This window comes from Labrus bergylta, chromosome 24 (assembly GCF_963930695.1).
Source record: "Labrus bergylta chromosome 24, fLabBer1.1, whole genome shotgun sequence".
Classification (NCBI taxonomy): domain Eukaryota; kingdom Metazoa; phylum Chordata; class Actinopteri; order Labriformes; family Labridae; genus Labrus; species Labrus bergylta.
Window position 1 is genome coordinate 11,430,395 of NC_089218.1, and position 23,048 is coordinate 11,453,442.

The following is a 23,048-nucleotide window of genomic DNA, read 5'->3' on the forward strand; positions in this document are numbered from 1 at the left end:
TTTGCAGGCTTAGGCACACTGTTCTCAGCGAGCAAAAGACACTGGCTGTGAATTGTTGTTATGACCCTTTGACTACAAGGTAAAATCCCATTGAGCAGCTTGCCACAGAGGCTTATATATCCCCTCTCTTCTCATTTTTACTATCCCTTTCACTTTCTTACAGTAGCAATATCTGACAGCGTGATAATGCACAGCATGGGGACACTCATCCTTTTATATGCAGTGAAACAGAGGTGGGTTTTACTAGTCCATGTTTAGTGACATGCATTAACAGCCAGATAAATCACTGTGCTTAATATAAGGCTCTAAAGTGCGCAGCATTATGAAAAGCACAATGCTCTCATCTACTAATCTGGATTTATTCTGTCTCTCTGCCTTGCTCTCTTTCCCTCTCTCCCACACATATGAATGCCAATAAGCCAACATGGACAAATTAAGGCTGCGAATGATTTCAAGCTAACCCACTGTGCAGTGTAACCTCGCAAGATACCAAGGTAGCAGCTCCAAAAACCCGAGCCACTTTGAGCCACTTAATGCCGAAAAGACCAAGTAAATCTTCAATAACGAGTTTAAAATGCCACTGTGGGAACTTCACATTCCTTCTCCGCCACACTAGAGACTAGGGATGCGATTTACAGACTGAGAGAGGGTCAAACTGCGCATTAATAAACTAAACAACAGATAATGGAGTTGGCAAATCGTTAACTCAATTTCACTTAAAAAAGCAGCATCCGTCCGGCAGCGTGAGAGCACCTCAAGCTAGCAGGTAGTTCCTAGAAAGCGTTCAGACAAACCTCACGCCGAATAAAAGCAACATTATCAGCATTTCTGAGCGCCTACCGTGTGTTGTAGTCCGTGTCCAGTCGTTAAAAGTTGTCCTGAAAGCCGCGCTGAGTGGGCTCCTGTCCGCAGCACACCGCGCTGATGCCTCCTCTGCTGCTCGGCGTCTGGAGGGGGAGGAGCCAGCCCCGCGGAGGAGAGGAGCCGACCAATCAGCTCTCGCATAATGAGAAAGAACAACAGCCAATCAGCGCCAGCCGGGAGAGCTGAGGATGCTGCTGCTTTGTTTGACAGTGATTGACTTTGGTAGGAGGGACAAAAAATGACTAAAGTATAAATAAGTAAATGTTGGGAGAAATGCATACAATAATGTATAAATAAATAAATAAATAAATAAATGCATCAATAAATATATAATTATTTATACTTTGGGCTTACTTGATTGAAACGACAGAATTAAAGGAAAGTTTTACATTTGAATCAATACTCACCTGCCAATATTGACAAATTATTTAAGATTTATTGGCCACTCCTTTACTAAAACTTATAATTGAAGGGGTCAATGTGATTTTGGTCTTTAATTAATGTGCTTCAGGGGTAGTAGCCTTCATCAGTGGGACAAATCAATCAATAAATGATTGATCAATTATTTAAGAAGAAGAGGGGAAGATACATTAATAAAAAATAATGAATAGTTTGAAGTGAGATATCCTTTCCTTGTTAAGCTGCAAAGAAGGACTACAACCAGAAAATGTATTGTTTCATATTTATTGTCATTTTATGCCTCTAAAATACATGAAACAAAGACCAGAGGGAATTAGTAATGCCATGCAACAAAGGTCAAATCCGGGACATTGCTGTTCATTAGGATTAGCTGAAACCATCATGGAATGGTATTATCCCTCTATTGCCTCCAACTTTCCTGAAATACTATTTGTACTTAATTATAATACAATTGCTTCACAACATGCCTCAGATTTAATAAAACTAGCGAGCACAGAGAGGGAAAACACTGTTTAATGCAACTAAAGGTTTAGGGGCTGTTGACTGGAATTGTTTAAAATCCTGCTTCATGTCTGTGTGGGTTCTCACTTGTACTTAAGTTAAACAAAAAGGAGGAAATCTGTTTGTTCTTCATTATGTCTCCATAATGACAGAAAATAAATAGTAATTCTAGTTTTAAACTAGTGTCACCAGAGTATGCTGACAGATTCTCATGTGTTGCACTAATAGTCATCAATGTAGTCTCTGGCTTACAGCACAGACAAAGAGCAGGCTACAGAGGTTTGGTGAGCTTTTACACTTTTACATTCAAGTTTCAGTCCTGGATGCATTTATTCAATTTTAGGGCATGTAAAATCTGTTTTCAGACAGAAAAAATGTGAACTTGCCCTTTAATGCTCTGTCAAACATTAGGTCCTGAACTTTCAGAGTCAAAAAAACCCAGGTAAACTTCTAAAGAAATCTGCATTCAAACAGCAAAAATGAGCTCTGTTTAAGTATCTTCACAATGTTCATACACGTGCAGCATTATTATTATTTGCTGTGTATCCTTTCCACTTGGACGGGTAGTTGTTTGGGTTTATAATTGCTTGGCAGGGGGATGAAAGAGTTGTACAAAATGTTGAGAATTACACCTTCTCTGTTTTGTCAATGAGAGAGTTACAGGAGAAAGGATGGCCTAATTAAAAAAGATGCCAAACAGCATTTCAGGAACAGATGCTGAATTATTGAACCAGGAAGTGTCAGCAGAAAGGGGCATGATGACCCACACTGAATATGTAGAGCCATCACTTTTCTGACAATAACATACATTTTTCTCTGCTGGTGTAATTAACATTGCAGTATATTCTCTCTGCAGCCAATTACCCCACGACTTCACGCTGTAAGTGAGAAGAGGGGGGAAAAAATCTGTCAGAGGTGACAAAAGCCACCTAATGGAAAAATCTGTAACTCCTACAGCCGGCCTGCTCTATCAGTGAAAATCAATACGCCTTTCGCCAAAGAGATCTCAGCTGGACTATGTTATCCAGGTGGGCCATAGATCAAACTAGCCAGTCACGCCAATGAGATACAGCTTAGTTCCATTACAGCTCCAGTATGCCTGAGCCCTAACTGATTAAAAATTCATATATTGTCAAGTTCATGAAGCTTTATTTCAAACAGAAGACTTCATAGAAATGCATAAAACAACTTTATTCGGACACAAAAGAGAGCAGGCAGGCATTCAACTAAAGAAAAACATAGCAAAAATGGAAAAATACAGCCCAAAAGTATAGATATGTGAGAAAAAATATGCACTTTCTTTTTCTCTGCACGCCAGGTGCATTCAATCAGCATCAAACAAAGCTAGATATTGAATAAAAGAGAAGAAGTATATCTTTAAAACTCAGTACAAAAACACCAGTAAAATCAGAGCAGTTCATCTCTCCATGGACATTAATGTGAAATTATTATGAGCTGAACGGGCTGAATTCAAGAGTCGTCGCTTTCATCGTCATCATAGTATCTGTTCCTCTTGATCTGCTCCTCCACTGTCAAAGCCTCGTCATCGTCTTCCTCTGCCCACAGAGAACGAGTGCCATCCCCGCCTGTGCTGTGGCTCGTTTCCATCACATCCTTCTCCGTGCTCCCTCTTGCCTCCATCCCGAAATCCAAAAGGTCATCCAGCGCTGACACCGTCGGCGTTGTCGTCTCGGCGACAGATCGGCCGAAGATGTCGGATTTAAAATCAGATAGCAGGCCGGAGCTGCTGCTGCTGGTGCTCAGGCCGGCGAAGATGTCCTCGAGGAAGCTTGACGTGCTAATCTTCTGCTCGGCGGCCTCGGCTTGGAAGGCGAGCGCTCCCCCGGCTGTCTCTGTGAAGAAATTCATGTCTGGAAAGAATGAGTCTGTGGCTTCAACACATTTGGCACCCGCTGGCACGAAGGCGTCGTCCCTCTGTGCCAGTTGCAGCACTTCGTTTGGCATCCATTTTGATTCTTCACAGAGATCGGCGTTGAAGAAATCGGTTGCGCCTGCCGCATCCGTCAAAAAGAGTGACTGATGTTTCTCTTCATCATCCTCCGTAAGCCCTTCAAACAGGATTTCACGGTCAAGCAGTATCTGGCTATTACTGTTATTATTGTTAGAGTTTGCATTCAGCGCCTGTCCTGCCGTCGCCTCCTCATCTATTAGCGTGACCTTTACCGCCTCTCCATTCTTCATGCCATCATTATTTCCTTTATCTCTCTCCTCCTGGCTTGCCTTCTCATCTGCGGCACTTTCTATCCGCCCATCGTGTCCATTTACTTTCACTTCCTCAACCCTTTCTTGCATACCTTCCGCCTCTTCGCTTTGGTCTTTCTCGTCCACATCAGGCTGCACTTCAGATTCCATTTCAGCACCCACTTGTGCCACAGCCTCACAGCTGCTGTTTGACTCTCCACTTTCTTGAGTGTGAGAAACATTCACCGGTTCCTCAGCGGTTGGAGCTTCCGACTCGGCTGGAGTCTCTTCAGGCCTTTTCTCATTCTCCTTTAAATTGTTACCCTCCTGCTCTGTGGAATCTTCCTGAGGTCCATTTTGCACTCCAGCCGCGGGGATATTAGTCTCTTTTAATGAGGGCTTCGTCTGTTGATTTAGAGATTCTTTTTCCTGAGCTGAGCCCTCCTTAGGGGGCCATGACGGCTTAACCAACTTCAGCTCCTCCTCTACACTGAAGGATTTCTTTGGAGAGTCTGGTTGAGGAGGCCAAACGACAGAAATCTTACTCGTTGGCTTTTTGCTTTCATCATTTATTTCATCATTCGGTGTAACTGTTGCGCTCTGAGCAGCGGGATATCTGGAATCCGTGATTTTCTTCTCAGGTGACGGTGATTTGACTCTTTTTTCAGATGAATTCTCCTGGTTCTTATTACTCCAAAGTTCTTTGTGTGGTTTCTGTCCAAATCCTTCATCATAATTTCCTTTGGACTTGAACAGTTGCTTGTAGTGTGGCTTGCAGTACATTCGTCCATGGAGAGAGGCGTAGTTGCCGAGGCTGTTTAAATGAGAAGGAGAATAAAGAGGTTAAAGAAGTTCAGAAGGAAACTAAAAGAATGTTGTTGCTTGGTGATATTAAGTCACCTTAGTTTGCCTCTGCAGTGTTCACAGCGAAAGCAGCTTTTATGGAAGTTTTGATTGTCTGCTATCAGCAATTCCATGGGGTACACCCTCTTCCGACACACCCTGCACAGTTCGGACTCGGGAACTCGAATTCTCTGCAAAAAAAGGAAGAGGACACTTTAATCTACAGGTTTACAATTTACGTTTTCTTTGCGACTAAAATCACACAAAAAATCGCTGTGCATTTTTGTACAAGTCATGTTAAAAATGATCGTTGTTTAGTTAGTACAGTTTCAATTCATTATTCCAATGAGTCACTAGAATAACCTGGGGGAGTGTTCTTCTGATCTTTTTGGCTTGTGACCTCTACAAATGAGAGATATCGTCCAGGTCACACTTTCACTAGTGATTTTCTGAATGTGGAAATAAAAACGAGTAAACGAGAATATGGAGGGTCGAGTATTTCACCACAAAAAAAAGGAATTGTAAACAAAGTCAGATGATTTTTGGCTTTTCCAATCATTTTAACGATCTGCAAAGACCCTTAGATTTCTCCTGGGACCACTAAAGGTTTCACAATCGGTGAAGAGAGCCATCTTTCTGTTTTTATCTCATGGTATGGTAACCTTTCAGAGGACGACAAAAATCCTCTTTCCAGTATTGTTAAAACAGCCAGTGAAATCATCGACACACTGCAGCTTTCCTCGTCAGATATCTGAAACAGACAAAAGTCGATCTTGTCCAGCTCTGATTTTCCTCTCTTGGAGGAATTTGTTCTTCTCCCCTCTGGTCGGAGGTAGAGGCTGCCCTGGGCTAAAACCAACAGATACAGATGTCCTAGAAACTGAGAAAGGGTCCCCCCTGTGCTGCATGAATTAATCTTGAAAAAAAAAGGTCAGCTTAAATATGCAAAGAGAAAACTTCCTTTTACTTTTTAATAAGTTTAAATTATTTATTTTTTTAAATAATTACTGACTACTGAATAATTAGAACTTTGGCTAAAACTGAGAATTTCTATTTTTTACATCTGTAATTACAATCAAACTAAAGAGCTCTTTTCAGGGAAACTTTCTCTGAAATAAAAAAAACCATTTATATTAAAATATACTAATGGAGTACTTTGGGAAAATATGAATAAGTTGTATAGTTTTTCCATCGCTTGAGACATTTGTGAGCAGTTTTCTACTGTGAAAAATGCATCACACACCTAGGCCAGAGAAAGATTTGTTCAATATGTTCGCATCATTGCCAGCTTCACACATCAGAGGCATGAATAAACAGAACAAATTGTAACCTGTGATTATTTAAATGTGTGAAACGACAAACTGTTCCACGTTTTAATGTGAGTGTTTCAGAGAGAGGAAAAACACATCAAAGCAAACGTGTCATATTAATAACAGAGTCCAACCAATATTAATACTCCACACAGAGCATGTTAAACACACCGTCACGCCTGTTTAGTATCTTCATGCTGCACAGCAGGGTTTACCCGTCACGACAGTCTCCTGCTGGTGCCTAGTGATCTGTGAAGTCCTCTGCTCTGTGACACTGAAACCGAGGTTCTGAAACACTCCTTGACTCTCGGCCCACGACTGCTGGAAGCTTCGCAGCAGTTCCTCGGTTGAGGCATCGGCGGGCACGGTCACTGTTGGAACTGCGCCTCTCACCACGTCGGCGTATGACGGAGGGCTACCGCGGATCAGGGAGCTCCCAGAATGCACCTCGCTCCTCGTCTCTCTTGTCATGTTGCCAAAGTCGTCAATGCTGCAGAATTGCTCGGTGACTGCGGTGGTTTCAGAGTGTCCGAGGGGCTCAGAGGTTGATTCAGATTCTCTTCTTTCTATTTGTTCTCGCAGCTCTCTGGCGGCCTGGGAACTGTGTTCTCCGGTCTCAAACACGTCCTTAATGGCTTTCACATTTAATGTCGGGATCTCTTCTGTTCTTGGGGTATGCGGTTCAGCCTCTGCGTCTTCGTTGTCACTTTCAAGCCTCTCAGCAATAACAATGGGCTCTTTTTTTGGGTAGACTTTCGGTTGTGGGGATTCGAATCTGTTTACAAGTTTGGACAAGTCAACTCTGGGTAGATCCTCCTTTAAAAGGTCGATAGTGACAGTCTCAGGTCCTTCCTCGGCATCAGCACCCAAACGTTCAGGGATATCAATGGGATCCTTCCGAAAGTACGCCCTGTTCACCTCAGCCTTCTGCGCCTCCTCAAAGAAAGACTTCTTGTCTCTGACGGTCATCATGGAGTCCACCATTTCTGACACATCCACCAATCCCTGCTCGTGTCTTTCCTCAGGAGTCCCCCGATCACTAAAGGGGGATGGCTGCTCTCTTTCAACAGCAAAGAACTCCGTCACTGGCATGGGAGGTGGAGGGGTCATGCTGTGGGAAAGTTTTGAGGTGGTGTCTCGCAGTTTCATGAGTTTCTCCGAGCGGCTCAGGGTGGGGGACGGGGTGGCCCGGCTGAAGGGGGATGTTGGTGTGAACAACTTGCGAGGAGGAGGTGGAGGTGTCCCGACTGATTTGTAGGGTGGCGGAGAAGGGGTTACTCTAAGCGGTGAATCTACTCTTCTTGATTCAATGCTGATAAAAGAGGGTGACGGAGAGGACACTCTCTGATCAGCCACCTCACTCAAGTCCTGTTGCAATTTGCTTTCTTGAAGCGTCTTCTTTTTTTTCTCCTCCACAACTTTCTTTGCAGTTTTGGACGAGCCGATGCTTATCTTCGATATCTTTGCAGTTGCTCCGCTGATGACGTTCTTCTCCGGCTTTGGAGGCACCGGCGGTGGCGCAGGTACGGCTGCAGGAGCAGACACTTCTTCTTTTTGCTGTTCTTGCTTTTCCACGGCTGTCAAATTGACTTCCAAATATGTGAGCTTTGCCTGAACAATATTCCTCACGTAGACCATCATCTCTTTCAACTTTTTCTTACTCTGCTGTTTAGCGATTAGACCCAAATTCTTTTTCTCATCCGAGCCCGTCATCCAGTCAGGGAGTTCATTTATAATGGCTCCGACAGCGTTGGAGTCTATTTTGCTTGGCGTGCCCTCGAGCTCTTTTATTTGAGCGAGCAGCTTCTGCATTACATTACATTTCACTGAATCTGTGATCTCTTCTGAATTTGCCTTATCTTTTTGGCCCATTTTTCCTGTCCTTTTCACTGATACATCCTTCAGCTCGCCTTTAGTCTTTACTGCCTTTACCTGCATTTTATTTGTTTCTGCTGCTTGTGCCTTCATTTGCTGCTTTTGCATTTGTACAACCTCTTGCTTCTGAAGGCTCTGCTGTACCACATTCTCAGTCACAACCACCTCCTCGTGTCTTTGAATGTGCTCCGCCTTCACGCTCTGCTGGCTGTGGGAGACAGATACATGGCCTTGTCCTTGATGGGTTGCTGCAGATGTTATCTTTGCCACCTTAGGCATTAAAACAGTAACTGATGGTGACAGCTTTACTTCAGTCTCATTCTTTTGCACCTGTTTCCCTTTTTTCATTGTAACCTCTACTTCAACTTCCTTTATAGGCAGTGTCATTTGGCTTTTTCTCTCCTGTGCTTTGATTTCTGTTTTTATCTCTGACGTCACCTGATTGCTTTCCTTCCCTTTGCTTTCACTTGTCTTCGACACATTGCTTTTCTCTTGCTGTAAATGCGCGTCACTTTTCATTACTTCCTTTTGTCCAACATTGTCACACCGCTCCTCTTTCTTCTCGGTTGGCATCTTAAACGTTTTCACCTTGAAACTTGGAGTTACTTTTGGAATTTTAGTGGGCATAGAGGGACTCATTTTTCCCTCCTGTGTCAGAGGCACATTAATATTCTTTACATCTTCAGCTTTCAATGTGACCGCAGCCTGGCTTTGAAGATTTACACTTTCCTGGACAGCACTCAGTGTGGTTGTGATAGACCTGCTGCTGGATTTCTTAATAACCTGCTGCTGCTCCGTGACTGACGATGACGAAGTGACAGTATTGGAGCTCAACTTGATGTCAATATTTGCGGCCTCTTGATGAGCCTTAGACACGGAAAAGGTCTGACTCTTTGGTGGGGTGTGACTCTTTTTGAAGGCATCCGCTGAGGCGAGATTTCTTTCTGAGGACATTTCACTTGCAACATGCTTCATATCAAGGGAAACATTCGAAGATTTAGAGGAAGATTTCTTATTTATTCCTGAAATGGAAGGCTTGCTCAAAGGAATCTGGGAAGGTGTTTTCTTGGCAGGAGAGTCTTGTGTCAATATTACCTCTTTGGATGCAGTCTTAGTCTCTTCTCTTTTCACTTCTGTCACCTCTGTGGTGACTTCTTTATCAGTTTTCTGGACTTCTGAAAGCTCTGTACTGGCAGCAGAGGAAGGTCGTGTAGAAGTAGGACTTGTGACTCTACTCCTTTCTATTTCCTCTTTCTCCTCCAATTGTTGGCGAAACCGCTCTTCTGCAAGCATCAGAGGGGTTTTAAATTTGCGAGCATAAGGTCTAGACTTTGGCACTGGAGTGGGTTCGGGTGTCGGAGGCAGTTTAATAGGAGGGGCAAACACTTTTTTAGGTGGTTGTGGGCTTTCCTTTTGCATTGGTTTCACAGCTGGGATGCTAGGTATTTTTGTTCTCGACACTGTTGTCGATTCAGACTGAACCTGCTTGCTTGTTTCGATCTGTTGTGATGTTTCCCTTTTTACTTCCTGAACTTTTGCTTCTTCTTTAAGCTCTGCTGATACTGTTGTTGTTTCTTGACTGGCAGTAAGCTGAGCTGGCGTTGGAGGAGGTGGAGGAGTTGGCTCCTTTTTCTGCCATTTGGGTTTGACTTTTATAGGCTGCTTTGGCGCCTCAGGTTGCTTGGGAATCTTGAATAGAGGCTTGCCAATGGGTTTCACCAGCTTTGCAGGGGGAGGCTGAGGCATGGAGTTTAGCTCTTGTTGTGAGGGAGGCGCAGGGAGGAAATCGTGTCCGCTCGCAGAGGTTAGACTTGGTGGAGGTGGAGGAGGAGGAAAGAATTCTGGCTCAGACTTGATGCATTCCATAGGAGGAGGTGGAGGTGGAGGTGGAGGTGGAGGTGGAAGGTCGCTGTCCTGCCTCATAATCGGAGGCCTGGATGTTGGAGATGCTGGGCTCTCCAGCACTGGCGGTGGTGGCGGAGGGAGGGAGAGCTCTGACTCTGAGGGTGGAGGTGGAGGTGGTGAGGAAGGGGGGGGAGGGAAGTGAATCTCTGGCTTTGCCTTTTTGATCAAGCCTTTCCCTTTGACATCAAGGCTCCGGTAATCACTCTTCACATTTTTCATATTCTGCTTTTGTGTGAGTGCCTTGTCCTCCATTTGCTTCAAAGATGTCGACATTTGCTCCAATACCGTCACATTTTGCTTCTGCATGACAGTTTTCTCCGTCACTGCTGTCTGCACCTGTTTGATTGTCTTTGTTTCACATATTTGCTTGTTTGAAATATTTGTGTGTGATGTGTTTTGCACCTCTTTCATCACATTCACGTCAGCCGATTTGGTCTCTGTTTGATCATTATTAGCCATTTGTTTATTCTTTATCATAACAGGCTTAGGGGTTTGTATTTTCTGAAGGGGCAGCACTTTCTGCTTCTGTTCTTTTATGCTCTTCTGCTGAGAGGCCCCAGTGGCATTATCTGTTTTGGCTACAGTAACAGAGTGGTCCTCTTGGGTTATTACCTGTGTTTTTACTGATTTGCTTTCGTGGTGCCTCTGTGCATGCTTCTGTGACTCACTGCTCCTGGAGAGGTTTTTCACTGCGGGAGCCGGATTGACTGCTACACTCTCACTCTTAGCCTCATGCAGGCATTCATGCTCTGCCTGCTTTACAGTTAATGGATTTTTCACTGGCACTTTTGCTTTCTTTGATGGATACATACGCTTAGTATTTGAATACTGTTTACGCTGCATCAGACACTTTATTGTCCCTTGAACATCCCCTTTCAGTACCTCCTCTTTTTCCACTTGTGTTGAGTCCTGTCCTTCATAGAGACTTTGTATGGATGTTTTCACATCTCCTTCAATGCTTCCCCTGCGCTGCAATTTTGGAGAAGTCGTTGGCTCAAGCAAGAGCTGGATAGTTGCTTTAATGTCGCCCTGTTCGCTGACTTGATGCTGGTAAATCTTCTTCTCGCTTGTCGCTTCATGCAAACTTTGCAGGGCAGTATGGATGTCTCCTTTGATGATCTCCTCTTTTTCAACTTCTTTCACAGCTTGCTTCGCCTCCTCCAGGGACTTCAGTGTCCCTTTGATATCACCTGGTACTAAATCTTCAACAGTCACTTCTGTATTGGTAGTTGCAGACTTTTCAAGTGATTCCAGAGCACCCTTAATGTCTCCCCTTACAATTTCTGGCTTTTCCATTTCTTTGGCTTGATGCTGGGCCTCCTGCAGAGACCTCAAAGTGGTGGGTATGTCTCCCTTCACCACCTCCTCTTTCTCTATTACAACCCTCTGATTCATGGCTTGGGTCAGTGAATCAAGAGCTGCATTAAGGTCACCTTTGACAATGTCCTTTTTCTCAAGGTTTTTGTAGGTAACAGTCGGCTCTGTCATAAAGACTTCCACAGTATGATGTACATCACCAGGAACTATATCATCCTCAGCCACGGTGCGACCAATCTGCTGCTTCTTTCGCAGCATTATTTTGGTCTCTTCAATATCACCTCCAATGATACGCTCTCTTTCCACCCTTTCCTGGGTTTCATCCGGTTCATACTGGAGCTGCTTCAGGTAATCGAGGGCTCCAGACTCGATGCATGTGGAGTAAAAGCTGACGTTGCCCCTTTCTGCGTCTTTCACCCTTATTTTTTTAGATTCTTCTTCTCCGGAGTTTGAGAGAAGACGATGAAGCGTTTTGCTTACGTTACCCTGAATTACATCTTCTTTTTCCAAACTAGCCCTCTCCCCCTTATTCAACAGAGAGTAGATAGTCAGTCTGACGTCACCTTTCTCATCTTCTTGAATGAGAATGCCACGCTTGGAGGAGCCCTCATTCTTGAGCAGATTGTTTATGGCTTCTTGAATGTCACCACGGACAATTTGCTCTTTTTCAACATTGATTCCCCTTTCCTGGTTTAATAGCTGATTCACTGTTGTGTTGATGTGTCCCCTCTCCACCTCATCAATAGTTATCCCCCTTTCAGTGGTCTCTCTGCGGTTTAGGAGGTTCATCATTATGTTGCTCAGATCCCCTCTGATGATCTCTTCTTTTTGGATTTCTGGAGCCTCCTGGTTCATGAGTTGGAATTTGGCCATGCGGACATCGCCAATCTCATCTGCTTCAATTAGAATCCCTTGCGAGTCCACCATTTTACGACAATAAAGCTCCTCCAGTGTCTCTTTGATGCTTTTTCCGATGATTTCTTTCATTTCTGTTCTGCTTTCGTTGAATTCATGGAATGGAGTTGTTTCAAATAGCCATGTTGTTGACTTTACATCGGCCTGTGGGATTTCCTCCTTTGTGACAACGAGCTCTGTGCCATCCATCTCTTTGATACTGTCGAGTGGCTGCTTCTCAAAGAGCCACACAGACTGTTTGACATCCCCTTTCATTACTTCCTCTTTTGTCACTCTCTCCATGCTGTCATATTCAGCGCCCTCGCCGCGGATCTCATCAATTGTGCGCGTTTCAAACATCCATGTGGCAGATCTTACGTCGCCTTTTTGGATTTCACTCACACTCACAGTTCTGATGTACTTTTGAGACATTTGATCTGTCTCAAACCACTGCTTGTTTGTTTTCACATCGCCGCCCTGGATATCTCCAACTGTTTTTGACCTCACTTTTCTTTCCTCAGTTATTTCATCAAGAGGTTGTGTTTCAAACCTCCACCTTGCAGAGTTAACGTCTCCTTTATTGATCCCCTCCTCAGTCACAGCTTTAATAACATAGACCTCCTCTGAATCCCTAATTGAATCCAGAGGCTTCGTCTCGAACAGCCATCGGGCCCCCACCACATCTCCACTTACTATTTCTTCCTTAGTAACTGTAGTTACTTCATGGTAATGTCCTTCTTTGTCTCGGATAGCATACAGGGGTTGAGTTTCAAACATCATGGTGTAGTTTTTCACATCCCCCCTCTCTATTTGATCCCTAAAGATGCTAGTAAGCTTAGAAATATCAGTCTCATTGGACTCTTCTTTAATTTTATCCAGAGAGTAGGTCTCAAAAATGAAGCGACCTTTGTTGACGTCGCCCCCCTGAACATCACTCACAGTGAGTTTCTCCCTAGCCTCGTCACGGATCTCATCAATCGACTGATTCTCAAACATCCAAGTACAGTTGACCACGTTTCCCTTCTGGATGTCCTCGGTCTGCTGTGTCTTCAACCTCTGCATCATTTCATCAGAGGTGGAGCTCATAATGTCCGAGGAGCGATTCTCAAAGATGTACTTCATCCTGGAAACATCGCCAGATTGGACGTCGATTTCCGTAACCCTCCTGAAAGAACTGCTGTCCTCACCTGTCAGATTTTCGAGGTTCTCCGTTTCAAACAGGAAGCGGGCCAGTCGTACGTCTTTTCCGTGGATGTCCTCCTGATTTACAGTGCATGTTTTCAGAATGGTCTCAGACTCCGACTCTGTATGATCATGTATGTTGTCGAGGGTTTGGGTTTCAAAGAGCCAAGTGCACGTTTTGACGTCACCTTTTTGCACTTCCTCAACGTTGGCCTCGCTCTTTTCTTCCTTTTCATACAGAACATCCATTGGTTGAGTCTCAAACAACCACTTACAGGTCTTAACGTCGCCTTTTTCAATTTCAATATCTTCTTTAGTTTTATGTTCTTCATCTTCATCATTACTGAATGCTTTAATAGCATCAAGCTGCTGAGTTTCAAACAACCACTTGGCTGTTTTGACATCCCCTGACTCAATTTCCTGTTTTGATATACCCTTGATGATCTGAAACTTATTGATGCTTTCGTCAAACTCATCAATAGGACGCGTTTCAAACATCCATCTGCAGCTGCGCACGTCTCCCTTCACAATCTCCTCGCGCCTTACAGTCTTCACCTCATGGTAATGACCTGAGCTGTCCTGCATAGCGTACATAGGAGTGGACTCAAAAAGAACTCTGTTGGATTTGACGGATCCACTTGTGACACCTTCAACTTGAATTTTCTGTGTTCCTTCACACTTACTTAAATCCATACATTCAAACCTTTCTTTATAGTTTGTCACATCTCCTTTGTCGAGAGCTTCAACGTTCACAGTTTTTGTGATCTCCTTTTTTTCTTCCCTTATATTCTCAAGTGGCTGGCTTTCAAAGACCCACTTTTGATGCCTCACATCACCCTTTTCTTCTTCGGTTGCAACTGTTTTCTTAAGTTTTCCCACCTCCAGCAGTTCTTTCAGACTTTCCATTGGTACTGTTTCAAACAAATGTTTAGCCGTTTGAACATCGCCTCCTACAATCTCCTCTGAAGGTAACAATCTTGCATTGGTGTTGTCCTTCAAAGTGTCCATTGGCTGAGTCTCAAATACAAGACAATGCCTTCTCACATCAGCACCAATAACTTCTTCCTTTTGCTTCCTGGAACTCTCCCATTCCTCATCCTTAATGGAGTCAAGGGTCTTTGTCTCAAAAAGCCACCTACCTTTATTCACACCGCATTGAACATTGTCCTCCATGGAAATTCCACAAATGAGTTTCATCTTCGCAGGGTCTTTGTTTATCATGTCCAGAGGTTGTGTTTCAAACATCCAGCGCGACGTTTTGACGTCTCCTTTTTCCATCTCCTCCTTGCGGATAGTGGTGATCTCCAGCATTTCTCCTGAATCCCCCCTAATGACACACATGGGCTGCGTCTCAAACTTGCGAGTTGTTGTCTTCACTTCCCCTTTAATCTCTTCCAGCTCGGACTTCAGGTTCAAGAAGTGGCTTTCTTCAATGGTTTCTGTTTTACCCAGGGAATCCAAATGCTGGGTCTCAAAGAGATACCTGGCTGTTTTCACATCGCCGCCTGTGATGTCTTTGGAGACAACAACCTCCATCTCCTGCTCGTCTTCTTGGTAGATCTTATTCAGATAATCGAGCGGCTGCGTCTCAAAAAGCCAAGTAGCAGTGCGAACATCTCCTCTCGCCAGATCCGTAGATTTTTCTGACTGCTCAGTTGAATCAGTTGCCTCAGTACCAAGAGCATCCATTGGTTGAGTCTCAAACATCCAAGCTGTGTATCTGACATCTTTTCCAGCAATGATTTCCTGTTGGGCGATATTCCTCTCCTCATTCTCATCTGGAGTTTCATCTTTGATTGTATCCAGTGGCTTGTTCTCAAACATCCAGCGCATGGACTGCACTTCACCTTTAAGAATCTCATCCCATTCCACAGACTCTCTGTCAGGGCTTGAACCAGGACTTGAGGCGTTGCCTTCATTTTCAAACATATAGCAAGCCTGCTGAACATCTCCAACCATTTCCACATTTTCCAAATCCTTCTTTTCAGCTTCAGTGAGATGACTCAAGAAGTCTGCTTCTATGTTCTTGCGGACTTCAGGGTGAATGTGCTTGTAAAGGCGCTTTAGTTCGGCCATGCTCTTGTGTTTGAAATACTGCTCCTTATTGACAGTGTGCTTTTGTTGGAAGGTCTGCTCTTGATGCTGGGAGGACATTTCCTGCAACAGGTTTGGTGGTGGGGGTGGGAAATTCTCTGTTATCTCATAAGCTGCTGAGGAGGCAGCAGCTGTCTTTATGGTGGAGGAGCTGTCATAGCAAGTCGTGGCTGACATTTTAGAGGACTGATTTACTGGTGCCCATTGAAACTGGTTGAAATCCACATCAACCTGCAGTTTGTTAAGTGTTTTTGGTTATGGAAAGAAGGAAAGTGACAGTTAAGGTAAAGTAAGAAAACTTAGATAATAGTTCACATTGTGAAATTAATAGAACAGAAAAGACAGATTTTAAGGTGTTATTTATGTAATGATCTTTTGATTTAAGAGCTAAAATAAAAATGATAAAGGTGTGTTCTAAAATTTGTGCAAATTAGTAATTTTCCAAAAGTTGGAGCAAAAGCATCAACTAAACAAAACAAATTTAAGACATTTTTCAAATTCAGGAATTATCTTGGACACTTGAGGAGGTAGTCGGTGCATTTCCACCAAAAGGCCAAGCTTGACAGTAAGTACCAGGGACTTCAGTTTACCCCCAAAAAGGTTCCTGCTACAGAAATAGTACTTATAGTAACACTAACTTGATACATTTTCATAGGTCTTTAGTTCTTGGAGGAAACGTAGACAATAATAGGCTGGGTGAACCTTTAAATCCATTGAGAGCCCATCTATGAAAAGTCTTGTTTTATTTTGTTGGAAACGCAGCTTTAGATGTAAATGCACAAATCTCAGGTCTGTCAAACTGAGACATTTTTAGTTATGCACGTCTCTAATTTCTGACTTGATTAAAAACTTCACTGAACATTACTTTAACAGAAGACAGTGATTTGAATCCTAGCTTTAATGTGCTTTTCCTTTTAATGCTCTGGAGAAAAAAAAACTGAAAGAGTTTGATTGAAATGACATGAGGGCTATCATCCATACCAATTTATTCTCCATCAACTCATGGCATACGCAATCCTCCTTTGATGATTTCTTGATGTGGCGTCATCTTCATACTGTTACAACGACTATCATCTATTTAGGTAAACAGACAGCATCATTACCTTAATTTCCTTGGCTGGTGCAGCCTCCTCAATAGTTTTCTCGTACTGCTGCTTCAAAGCCTGAGTGGAAACCTTTGGTAGGTCCTCTCCTCCGACGAGCATAACTGAATTAGGCACAAGAAGAAGTCTGCCTCATTAAGTCATTCGCAGTAAGGAAGCTCAGGGGGATTGGAAAGAGAAATAAATCATTTCATTAAAAAACCTGAGTAGTTTTCATTTTCTGAAACCATGCAGCAGTGATTGCCCAATTTCCACTTTCCAATATTTTACCTTCCTGACTCTGCCCTGATTAGATTTGCTGCTATGCACTGAATAGAAAATCATCTGCAAGCCTTTACATAGCTCATCCCTTATTCAGTAGTGGAGGGAACAATCATTAATATACAGGACACAAGCAGTGCTGTGATAAAAATGAGCAAATTACAATATAAAAGGCATGAGCAGAATAACCTGTTTCATTGTAATGGCTCCCGTAACTTGCCGCCACATTGTTCTGGTGGACTCTTTCATCTTGGATCACCTGTAAAAAGATGGTGGGAAATCATTAGAGAACTGGAACTGCACGAGCTCCCAACTGCTCTCAATCAGGGTGAAGTTAAAGGCTCACCAGAGAGTATATATGGGGCTGGAAAGTGAAACCAAAAAGTTCTGATATAACAAAAGAAATCAGCCAAATTGTGAGTTTAACAGCCTGTACCTCTTGTTGATTCTGAAAGATGGTTGTGGAGGGGACGACCTCTCTCACACTGCTTCTCACTGTTACCTCCGAGGAGCTTGACACCTCCTGTCAAACACAGACAAATGAGAATAGGGGCACACTGAATCCCCCCATCACGCAGGAATGCAGACAAACGGCTGCACAAACAAAGAGACAGACACAGACATGACACAGCTTTATCCCTGTGTGTTTGAGCTGTGAGAAACAGTGGGAGAGTAAGTCATTTTGATATCGGGAAACTTAATAAAGAGCCCTTGGTGGCTTGTAACAAATGTTTTTTTTATTACAACGGTGCTTCCGAGGGAACTACGGAGTTTAATTCCACTGAAGGAGGATCTCAGTGTTGGAGGGAAAGAGCAATAGATTACAAAAACTGTACAAAACTGCATCAGCCGTTTTCCTCCAGTGAGATTCATGCAATTTGAAAGAGATTAAAGAGAAATATAATATTTGAGCTTGTATCCTCTGCTGCTAACATAAAAGATACATGGAGGGAGGGGTTGCTCTGTACTCCAGAAACCACTTATGTCAGAATAATGACATCTTTCCTGATGTAAGACCAGTTTTAAAACAGAGCTCGGTTATTACACCTCTGAAGATAAACTTGGAGGGAGAGTGGTTTCTTGTTGCAGTACAGAAGTAATAACTGGATCTAACAGACATTTCCCCCCGCATCACACACCGCTATGTAAAATTTAACATTCAGCAAAGCCCCTCGATGAATCCACTCTGCTTCCCGCCTGAATAAGCAGATGGGGAGCATGCATGGAGGGGCTGAATTGACCTCTCTACACTGAGACTGGGCCTCGGTTCCCGGTTGCTTACGTGTTCTTGCAATTCCCTCACGCGCCGGATGACAACGAAGCACAGGGAAGCAGAGTTCAAGGCGCAATCTTTGATTTGACCTACAAGAACTCATCGGAGTCACAGGAATAGCAGCAGAGCTTTCCAATAACGATAAGTAAAGGACGACAGAATCCTTTAGTCTACGTTACTTAAAACATGAAGAAGAAAAAAATCCCCTTCTATGCAGCATGTTCACTTTCTCTTTCAATTCATTGTCCTTGCAGAAGTTGCATTTTCACGACTATATGATCACACAAACATTCAAGCCTTAGTACTTTCTATACGCTGGTGTTATGGAACTTTCTCTACTGTGTTAGCACATATATGGCTTAACTATTACCACATCTTGCCAAAATCTGGAGAACAAAATCTTCAGGAAAGGAGTTTGTCATATTAGAAAATATTTAATATTAACTTGTCTGCTTTCTAGCCAAAAGTAAGGTTAGACTCTCATCTCTCTCTCTCTCTCTCTCTCTCTCTCTCTCTCTTTCGTGTTTGACATGTTGAAAATAAAGTAAAAATGTTGTGATTACAGTCAAACGTTTAGTTCTTAGTAAAAAGAAAACAGGAGCGGAAGACGTGAGCTATTGTACTCTGAGAATAAAGTCAAAATAAAGGTGAAAAATAAATCTTAAAAATAACCTTAAAAACAACCCTTTAAGTGTGCAATCTAAATATTGACACTTGTACTAAAATTTCAACTTTAATCCTCAAGATACAAAATGTTATTCTGATAACACTGAGAATAAAATGGAAATACCAGCCCTAGTTTAACTGTTTTATGACCTTCTGCTTCAGACAGGCTAGCTGTTTCTGAAAGCTAACAGCCTTTTTGCTAAGCTATGACGCTAAAAATGGACGTGTTGTCACCTGATAGGTTGCTAAAAGGTAACTTTACCAGGAGCCTACATCAGAACCTCTCAGAGATTATATAAGATGCAAACAAGCCTGGGTAGATGCAAACATTGGGTTTTTGAAATAAATGTATCAATTATTCTAACATTTTATGACAGATGGTAAGGGGGGGTAAGGGTCTAGTTAAGTTATTAGGGACTACTTTGTTACGATTCAGTTGTATGCATTACTACATGATGTTAATTAAAGCTCCTCTGAGAAACTGTTGGTTTGTGTCATCTTTGGCGCCCCCTTGTGGTAAAATTGGATCATCTGCGCACTTTGCTGATCTTTTTCTGGACATGCAAAAGTTGTTTTTTTTAGATAATAAATCTCGTCCTGCTTTCGTTCAACAATCAAAGGTGACACTCACTGTCAATGTAAGCTCTGGAAAATGTCAATAAAGGTTGTATCTACAATTCAACCATCCAGTGACAACTGTCACAGGCATACAATAATAAAAGAGAAATAATCAATACAAAATTAGTCATTTGTTTGCATTTGTAGGTGATGTAGAGGCGTCATCATTAAAAAAATAAAAAAATAAAAAAATAAAAAGCTTTAATTAAACAGGATCTTTAATTAGATTTAAACGAGTAGTAATCAGTTTGTGCTGTTTCCTGATTGGTTCAGAAGTTCTCAGGTGACACGTGATTAAAGTGGTCAGTGTTATCGATTCACAATCTCAGCAGGCTTTCAGAGTGATCACATTCTCACCTGGACAGATCGCTGCTCGAAATGAAACTGGGTGACGCTGGACTGAGAGGACGACGAGAACTCCTGGCTCTCAAACTGTTTCTTCACGCTGGCCAGACCACCGGGCAGCGAACACGCCTCCGACTCGTCCATCATCTATCAGCAAACAGAAGGAAAAAAACACCCATGAAACACTCCTGTATAGATGACACACACAAAATGTAAACGTGAAGTCCATACAAGATTCATGGGACTGGATTTGACCCCGGTGAACCTGTCTCTGTTTTCATTGAATTTGAATACATTATAAATTCACTTGTGCTAGTATAGAAGTCGATAAAAGGGCGTAATGCTTTCAGAGGCATCAGAAGTGTTGAGGTTCTTTGAAACAAAGTGTGAATGATGGAATTTAAAAACAATGAAAATGAAGATAAGATTGTTTCTGTACAATCCTAAAGGTTGACAATTGAATTCTGTTCAATAGTTGCAAGACTACGTCAAAGTCAAATGTGAAAAGGGAAGACAAAAAAATAAGATAGGGTTTCTTTTTAAAAGGAAATCAAAAGGAAATCAAAACTAAATCAACGTAACCGAGTCATTTTTGGAGTTTATGTCTGGCAGAAATTTCCCAAATAGCAAAGATGGCAGGCACCCAATTTAAATTGATTCACTTTTTCCACATCTATTCTGCAGCAGAGAGAGAGAGAGAGAGGGAGAGGGAGAGAGAGAGACATCAATAGACATTTGAGGCTTTCAGATGAGTCCGTTTAATGGAACAAAAAAGCTCTTTCAATACTTTTTTATATTGAGCTACGGAAGGAATTATGCTTTAAGACTGACAAAATACAAAGGCCTGGTTTCTTTGCAGAGGGGAGGAGAAGGAGGGAGGAGGGCTTTTTAAATCTTATTAGTATGGAGAATGCACTCTTCACCCAATGAATTGTGGGCAGGAAACACTCTGACTATTTGATAAAGTAAATTCCTTTTGGGATCGTCAATTACTTTCCTTATAAAACATTTATATGGACGCTTCTGCTTATAGAGATACTTGGAAACTGCAGTTTATATTTCCAAGCTGGCTGCCATGTGTGTGATAATGTGTGTGTGTGTGTGTGTGTGTGTGTGTGTGTGTGTGAGATGATGTGTGTGAGTGCATGTTGAACACAAACACCTGTAACCTTCTCCTTTTTAATGCAAATGAGTGGTACAATGCAATTTGCAAGATATTACAGAGGGAGTGAGGGCAGTGACATTTTATGGCATGACACTGTGTTATCAATATTTTACTACCTCAGGGTACAACAGCTCCATTGATACAACACGGAAACAACAACCTCTCGATTAGAATGTCACAGACTCCTAGTTCACCTGACAAGTTCCACAGAAAACAAGGCTCTCTTCTTCATTTCAGTCTTGCTCGCTTGATTGTTTTAAAAGGAGTTGGAAATTACGATCAGTGCAGCTAAAATCGCTAAATACAACCATTTCTAAGATAAATCATCAGTTAGTATCTTTTAATAACATGTTTCAGATGATTGCACAAAGTACTCTTTGTCCAGCAGTTTGATAAAAGGTATAATAGGAGGATGCCCAGCAGGTGTCGCACTTTAGCACCAGTCTCTCAAACCAAAACAAAGCTGTCCCTTCTGCACGTCGCTTCCCCTCCTCCCTCACCCCTCCCTCCAGCCATTTCTAAAACCAACCTCGCTTTTTTATTTCACCGTGACAACAAGAAAGATCTTGAAAAAGCGACACTGTAATAAAAAATGTGCCACATGAAGCTCATGAAGCAAATCATTTGGAGCTCCGCCTACTATCTAGCTGCAGTGTCAGTCATAAGCTCCGACTCCTCCATATTAACAGATGGGGCATGGGTCAAACTATATTCAAAAAAAAAATTCTATTATAAAGCAAGTATTATAATCGACATTTTGTGAAAGTGCAGCAAATGACCGCACGCTTCCCTCCTTACTTTGACAGAGAATCTTATCTAGCCGGCCTTGTGTCCGACACCATTCTGCTGCTGTTGCATATTTGAAGTAGTCAGGGTTAGTGGACGACAAACTGGACTGAACAGTGTCCATCGTCCGCTCTGCTATCTTTAACACCTTGTCACTTGTGTGTGAACATGCAGACAGCAGCTGCAAAGGTATTGAGGAAAAACAAGATTCCTGTGATGATTCCCTCTGGCAACTAGGCTCCCCTGTCTTGTGCCCTCCTCTTACCCTCCCCCAACACACACACACACACACACACACACACACACACACACACACACACACACACACACACACACACACACACACACACACACACACACACGCATAGATGCACATTCAGCTGTCAGAAGCCCCCATACAAGGCTTCAGGCCACTGAGGACGAAGTGAAGTGTGAGAGGATCATTAAGTGAGTCCTCTTGAAGCTAACAGTTATGCTAATGCATTGCTATAATCACGCTTTTGGCTAAAGGTTGATGAAATTGTTGCACTTCTCGTTACTTTATGTATAATTGTGTGTTAAAGCTGTTTATAACAAATTGAGGAGCTGTGCCGTGCTGTAAGTGTGGGAAGAAAAGCACTCTGAATAATGTTAACATCACCTCTTATCTGAGCTCATCTGCCTGTAAAGCTCCGCATCAAGTGGGTTTGTAACCATGCAGACCTGCAGCCAGCTTACAGGTGACTCACTTTCTGATCATCACAGCTTCAAATGGGAGTAACACTTAATGCTGCACAGCCAGCTATGATTATTATTTTTGACCATTTAAATGTTATGTTTTGTTTTTTGACAAATATGTATCTCTGATTTAGAGTCAATGTTTCATTGTTTACACTCAGTAAGCATGCAAACATTGTCTCGTATTATGCCTCCAGAAGGCCGGCAGAGCATCCTCTGTAAAAAAAGTGAGCCGAGGAACGACGTGATGAGGAGTGAAGTGAAAAAATTCAAACAGGTAGGCATGAATCAGGGCAGCGCCTGAATCAGTTTTTTCTCCCTCCCAATGTATCCCATAGCAAATTCAGTGTAAGAGTTTACTCTATGTGCCATCTTTGGTTTGGTAGATTTCTCTGTTTTCACTGCAGCCAACAGACGGACGTCAAATTAACGGGACTCCTTTCTGCGGATTGATATGATTACAATTAGTCCTCCAGAGTCTGTGATTAGACCTGCATCCATAGCAACCATCTGCTGGTAACAGTGATCTATCAAGGGATAGCTGACCGTTGCTATGCGTGATTGGCCAATCAGAATCAACTAGAAACACATATTAATTACGATATTTACTATGCTTCACTGATAGACTATCATCCTACAACAGGGCAACAAAGATAGAAGCAACAAAGCCTTGCCCTGATGTCGTCAGATCTATCCTGCACATGATA

General features: G+C 42.7%; 2 protein-coding genes across 9 annotated transcripts in view; both read right to left on the minus strand.

Moving 5' to 3' along the window:
• LOC109992367 (beta-1,3-galactosyltransferase 1-like) overlaps nucleotides 1-962 on the minus strand; it is a 94,656-nt gene extending 93,694 nt beyond the window's left edge. For 2 of the 4 annotated variants that reach the window (XM_020644928.3, XM_020644927.3), the window contains exon 1: nucleotides 841-951. The gene's annotated coding sequence lies outside the window, so the exon portion shown is untranslated. Of the gene's footprint in view, nucleotides 1-840 lie in introns of all 4 variants that reach the window. The other 2 variants (XM_065952218.1, XM_020644930.3) reach the window with 2 other exon arrangements.
• A 3,699-nt stretch (nucleotides 963-4,661) lies between these two features.
• Nucleotides 4,662-23,048, minus strand: part of xirp2a (xin actin binding repeat containing 2a) — a 48,335-nt gene continuing 29,948 nt past the window's right edge. For all 5 annotated transcript variants that reach the window (XM_020644924.3, XM_065951793.1, XM_065951792.1 and 2 more), the window contains 7 exons: nucleotides 19,686-19,820; nucleotides 17,208-17,294; nucleotides 16,961-17,030; nucleotides 16,511-16,614; nucleotides 6,356-15,638; nucleotides 4,888-5,021; nucleotides 4,662-4,801 (listed from right to left, as the gene is read on the minus strand). In XM_020644924.3, coding sequence (XP_020500580.3) covers nucleotides 4,927-5,021; nucleotides 6,356-15,638; nucleotides 16,511-16,614; nucleotides 16,961-17,030; nucleotides 17,208-17,294; nucleotides 19,686-19,820 — 9,774 coding nt within the window. In that variant the 3' untranslated portion in view covers nucleotides 4,662-4,801; nucleotides 4,888-4,926. The remainder of the gene's footprint in view (nucleotides 4,802-4,887; nucleotides 5,022-6,355; nucleotides 15,639-16,510; nucleotides 16,615-16,960; nucleotides 17,031-17,207; nucleotides 17,295-19,685; nucleotides 19,821-23,048) is intronic.